This window comes from Phaethon lepturus, unplaced genomic scaffold (assembly GCF_000687285.1).
Source record: "Phaethon lepturus isolate BGI_N335 unplaced genomic scaffold, ASM68728v1 scaffold19717, whole genome shotgun sequence".
NCBI classification, from domain to species: Eukaryota; Metazoa; Chordata; class Aves; order Phaethontiformes; family Phaethontidae; genus Phaethon; species Phaethon lepturus.
The window spans coordinates 61477-67734 of NW_010554272.1; the positions used below are offsets into that span (position 1 = coordinate 61477).

The 6258-nt window shown below is 38.1% G+C and overlaps 1 protein-coding gene across 1 annotated transcript in view; it reads right to left on the reverse strand.

The window, feature by feature from the left end:
- MKL2 (MKL/myocardin-like 2) overlaps positions 1 to 5870 on the reverse strand; it is a 57124-nt gene extending 51254 nt beyond the window's left edge. Inside the window, exon 1 of the mRNA XM_010291809.1 lies at positions 5717 to 5870. Coding sequence (XP_010290111.1) covers positions 5717 to 5870 — 154 coding nt within the window. The remainder of the gene's footprint in view (positions 1 to 5716) is intronic.
- Positions 5871 to 6258: the final 388 nt, after the last annotated feature.

The window sequence follows — 6258 nt, forward strand, 5'->3', positions numbered from 1 at the left end:
TTGTAAACTTACATAAAATGTATACTTCATCTATATCTAGATAGGTCTTTTAGAAGATACTTAATTTGGGCGTTTGGGGGGGTTTGAGGTTTTTTGGTCGGTTGGTTTTGTTGTTGTTGTGGGGGTGTTGTTGTTAATCAGAATATCGGTATGCTGTTTTCCAGATCTCATTGCTTTCAGCTTAGTGATTATGAAACCGCTGAATTTAAGTTGACATTTCCAATTATTTTCTGTGCCAATCTATTACTTTAATCAGAAATAAGTTTTCCATTTATTGTTCTCTAGTATTCCCACTAGCCATCTTTTCCCCACTTTATCTCTCCCAGCTCTCTCAAGAAAATAACTTCTAAGCACAGTAACTTACCTATATACCATTAGGACAGGAAAAAACATGCCTAATCACAGATCTCAAGAATAGAAAAAAAACCCTGTTGTACACAGCTATAAGGAGAATGTCCCAAATTTCACCTGATACCCTAGTATCAAATTTGCAGCTTCAAATCTATTAACTGCTCAGGGGATTAAGAATTTGTTCAGAAGCCATAAAGCTATGCCAAGAATGCATGTTACCAGTGCTACATAATGAGGGAGTGGAAGATAAGAGATAACAGGCAAACTAATATAACCACGACTCTTTTAGATGCCAGAAAAATTGCCTTGGTTCATCAAATTTATTTAAGTAATATCATTAGGTTAAATGTAATGTAGATTTCATTCAGTTATTTTGAGAACTGTCTGTCTCCCAGCTGGCTCGATTGGTCCCTTAGGAGGACTCAATATACACCATTTGGAGTATTTGTTTTCATTTTGGTTTGTTTTTTTTGAGTTTGTGGGTTTTTTTGTTTTGGTTGATGGGGGGAGGTGTTGCATCTTCACCTCAATTCGCTACAGTTCCCCAAAAGCTCTAGTGGCCCCGTAGGAAGCCGTTATTATCATCTCACCTGCAGTGCCTGGCTCCTGAATGTCGTCGTTTGTACGCGGCCACAGGCACTCACTCCTTTGGGCTAATTTCTTCTAATAGAGATTTAGCAGTCTTCCTTTTACTTTAAGATATTCACTGTCCCAAGGCTTCTTTCCCGACAAGACATCCAAGACTCCTGGCTCTTTTCTCAATTAGCTCAATTCTGTGGTAGACTACTAGCTGCTAGGTCTCTCAAAGAGCGAGATCTAGCAGACAGTCACGGTAGGCACATCACAACCTTTTCTAGCCTCCTCCAGTACAAGACGTGCAACCCCAAGCAGAACCAGAATGCAATCCCGTGTCTACTCTGCTTCTGAGATTAGAGAAGCAGACACCCGTTAGCTTCCGTCAGCTGGAACAAAACTGTTTCTCCACACGATGCAGAGGATAGAGAATGGGCACACTCATAATCTCAAATGATTTATAGCCAAAACAGAGAGCTGAAGCAGGCCTACAGAGTGCTAAAGGTCAATGGCCCATGCAGGAGCCAACCAATTCTCTACTCATTTTATAAGAATATAACCAGGATCCCATCTGTGGATGATGACTGCAGAAGAGTAACTTGCATGTCTCTCTTTTTCAGAAACTAGTAGCCAATGTCACGAGGTCATTCTGGCACAGTGGCATAGTCAAGGAAGCCACTGCAAAGCCAAGAGAGATTGCTATAAAACATAGATGCTAGGACCTCTTCATTTTACGGGTACCTTGAAACAACTATGATTGCACAGCTCATGACTCCCAGACCTTCACACCTACCTCTACCAACCAAAGTGCCATGCTCACCAGTTCTGGGAAAGTACTAACGCAGCATGCAAAAAGTTTTGCTCATGCAGTGCTGTGTTTTTTTGATGGTATCTGCATGTGCAATCCCTACCCACCCTTTGGCTCCAAGACAGCAGGTTGGAAGGCTGCAAGCAGCATCATTCCCATCCACCCTCCTGCTGTCAGCAGCAGACAGCCTATCCTTCTCTCCCTTGGCACCTCCTGGCTCTCAGACAGAAGCTTGTGAAACTGTGGTACAGTGCGTGGGTAGCATATTGGTCTGACTAGTACTTCAGCTGTGCCATGCTGCCTGCTACTCTGTCATTCTTCCTCCACTGCAGTCCAACTAAACACCACCTAGTCATCAATCTTCTCCCTCCTGCTCCTTAAGAGCCTCATGTATGTCACTTTTCTCCTCCCCCAACCACTGTCCTTCCTAAGGACACAGCAGTTTCACTAAGAAAGCAAATACAGTAGAGACAACCTAAAGCTGAAGATGCTATTGCCCTCCAACTGTTTGTTATTGATCCTCTACTCTAAGTTACAGCCTCTTCAACAGAGTTGGCACAGCATATAACCATTCCTTTGTCAACTCAAGGGAAAACAGTTCCAATGTTTTGGAGATTTTGCATGAGATTTTGCACCAAAAAATGCTGAGCTATGCTCACCTGAACTCTTATGCTAGTGTTGCTGTGTGACTGTGATCTCTGGGGGCAGACTGGGCAGGGGAAGAGGAGGAAAATGTAAAAAATGGACCAAGTAGTAACATCTCAAATGACCACTGGCTCACCAGGCATGCATGAGTAATTTCACTGTATGCTTCTGTTACCTCCATGTAACAAAACCAAACCACAGCATAAACCTCCCACACTTCAAGTGTCATTGGAAAAGCTGGAAACGCAGTTTCTGTACTAACTTGTGCAGTCAGCTTAACAACACCATGCAGAACAGTACTAGAATAATTCAGCCTTCTATTGGACTACTGCCAAAAGACTCATTCAAGTAAACAAAAGGTTTAAAGGATCACTACCAAAGCTCACAGTAAGCATAATGCTTACTGCATAAAAATATGCTTCCTGCATATAAATACTCAACAAAAAACTTAAACTTCTCAGATTTTTGTGTATTAAGTGCCAGTGAATTTCCATGTACTAAAATCTCTTATGCTTACAGACCTTAAAAAATACTGACACATTAAAATACTCCTGAAGAAATCAGGAAATCAATCAGTTTTGCTAAAAAAATAAAAACAAAGACTAAGTATTAAAGCTACTTTTAATATGAATCCATAAAGTTCAAATTTTAATTTTACAAATTTTATCCTAACTTTAATCTTTTCTACAAAAAAAAAAAATTAACTGAAATTACTAAACCTGAAATTATGGATTACCAATGGTTTGGGTGTCAGATTTTTTGCATAAAGAACAGGAAAAGAACTAGGAGGCTCCTCTTAATTTAATTTAGTAATGTCCTCTCTCAGTGGCAGGATGCTTAAACAACGTTAGAAAGATCTATAAAGCCGAAAAGGATAGGAAATGGCACCAGTGTCCATCAAACATTTCTTTAGCATGTCTATCAGACTGTTCCTCAAAAAAATCCTCCCATTATACAATTTCTCAATCTGCCTTGCAGATTATTGACCCTTTTCTTTTTCAAAAGCAGTAGGATTGTGCTAACAATGGCCTTGAAAACAATGCCTAATCTTTTGGCCAAGCCCAGACAGATGACTTCGTCTTGTCACAGAAGACACAGATGAAGTGAGGCCATGGCCCATTATGTGAACTTCATACAATCTCCTCCTCAAAGACAACATTAAAATCTTTGTGGGAGGCCTCATACTTACTATGGACAAATGCTCAAAAGTATCCTAAATCATAAGAGGAATTATGAGAAATAATGAAGAGTAACAGGGCAGTAATTCTTAAATCAGCTGGCACAGAGGAGTGAGAGGCAGCTTCTCAAACTATTCACTTCCCCCTCACACTTTATTTATGAAAATTGCCTCTGTTATTTCAACAAGCCAGAGCCCTTAAGCATTAAAATCTCTTCCGGCTGCCTTTTGTTTGGAAAATAAACAAGCAGCAGATTATATATTAACACAATACAAAACCTACCTATAAATTATTTCACTAATTCATGAAAGCACAAAAATACTTTCAAGTTACAGGAAGAATGCCTAAGAAAAGAACCAACTGTCCAATACAGAAGAACTAAAAATGAAAGACTAAAGAGCAAACATGAGTAAGTTTAGCACCTGAAGCTGCATACCTCATTTTACTGCTTGTTTGACAATTTATCTTTATTAGTAAAAGCAGGAAGATAACAAAACAATGAAATTAAGGGAAGGGGATAAATATGTACTTAACACAGTCGTAGCAAGGTTTGTCAAACGAGAAATGTATAAGCTTGCCATCTTGCAAGGGATTTTTCCTGTTTCATTTAGTGCATTCTTGTGGTAGTAGCCTTCAGGAATGAAAAGTTTTACTTATTTAGACTCAAAGATACCCATGTCATCCATTTCGGTTTCACAGGCAATTAAAAAAACCCAAACAAACAAATTTTCCAGAGGTATAATTACACACAGGATGCAAAAAAAAACCCCACTACATCTTTTACTACCTTAAAACAAGCTTCTGGTATAGACAAACCTATTATCAACTTAACATCAAATAGTAGCCAACAAAAACTAACGTCTCTCAAGTTACAACGTTTTTTTTCCTTACAAAAATTAATTCTTAAGGATGTAGAGCCAAAACATTAATAAATTAGCTGCAGGTCCCTTAGTTTATAATACTTTGAATATACTATATCAGTTAACATAGTATTCTGTATTTCAGGATTTTCATACATGGAAAAAAATAAGGAAGCAATTGTAAAAGACAAGCTCAAGTATTCAAAGAAGTTGTCATTCTACATTTATATAAGCTAAGCCTAAGTCTCTCTCCTACCACATTTTCCCTTTATTACGTTTTTCTTTCTCGGAGTGCTATATAGTACCGAGGGTATGTACACAAATCACCATAGACTTAGTCTCTCAATGCATAAGCAGAAGCATCTTCGTTATAGACAACATTCCATGTCTTTCTGAAACAGAGAATAGCACGACTTGGACCTGTCCGCAGGTATTTGATTATACATACAGTCTAGTAATATATATCCCCATTTTTTCTGCTTTAAAGCTGGGATATTCAAATAGTTTTCTTCTTATTTAGTAATGCTTATACTATTACAACTGAATTAGTAGCTAAACTGATTTTAAAAAAAGCTTCAAAACCCAAATATTTAATTTATATACTTTCAGTGTTCCCACTATTTACTACAAATACTGGAAAACAAATCTTCATTATTAGAAGATATTAGTGTGAGAAAACAAACCAATACCATACACACAAAAACCCCAAAGGTTCCTGCCTTTTCCCCAATAAAAATGAGCCTACATTCGGATTCAGACCTAATTCTTCCTGATGCTTACTGTAACAGTGGAAATGCTTTTTTCCTAAGTTGCCATGCCAACAATGAGGAAAGATACTGGAAAGATTCCTAAAATGTAAATCTTATTTTTCTTTCATTGTTCAAGCTTAAACTATGTGGTGAATTAAAAACTTTCTGGGATACAATGTGGAATTTCAATTCTGTATTATTTTGCAGAAATAAAACCTGTTCTTGATAATTATCCCAACTCTGAAAAATATTTAATTAATACTTCTATTATACACTACCTGTGGTTTTAAAACTATTAAAAAATAGAAACAACTCCATTCTATGTGCCTCAAGAAAGTATTCCAGTTGGGGTTGTCAAGGCAGACTTAGAAGCTGCCATGACAGGTGAAGCTGCTCAGGACAGCTTTTGTGACAAACACTGCAGCACTTCACATAACATGCTTTGGGAAGAGCAAGTGAAGAGAATCAGCTAATGTTGTTTGAAGAAAGCAAACAAACATCATTATTCCCACAGAAAACATTAAAGCAAAGACCAGTCGCTTCTGCACTCACCATTCTTCCGTTCATTGAGAGGAGGCAAGTACTGACTGGGCTGCAACGAGAGTTCCTTAAACTCGTGCGCAACTGCTTCGCTATGAGGACTAGGAGCAAGCCGTGTTACCGATCCGGAGTCGTCCTCAGTGTCCGCTGTCCCCAGGTGATCCATGGTGTTAAACTGTCTGGAGATGGGGAGTGCAAGCAGTCTCTTAATCACCCTATAGTTGATAAAACTAATAAAGGGGGAAAAAAAAAAAAAATCACAGATGCATTACTTTTCTTGTTCCATTTTTGGTTGAGGTCAGTTCCTTTGCACACAAAGTTCAACTTTAAAATTACATATACATTAACTACTAATTACAGCTTTGCAAAAATATAGTTAAGCAATGTATTTACAAAGAATTTAACAGTCATTTGGTTCTGAGAAGCAGGACAGTTTCTCTGCTCACTTTGACAGAAAAATTAGTGTGTTAACTCTCAATATGTATGTCCGGAAGCTCCTGTGTCCTACCTTCCAGCAAGTGACATCTCTTGTTTATCAGCAAAACATTCTTTTT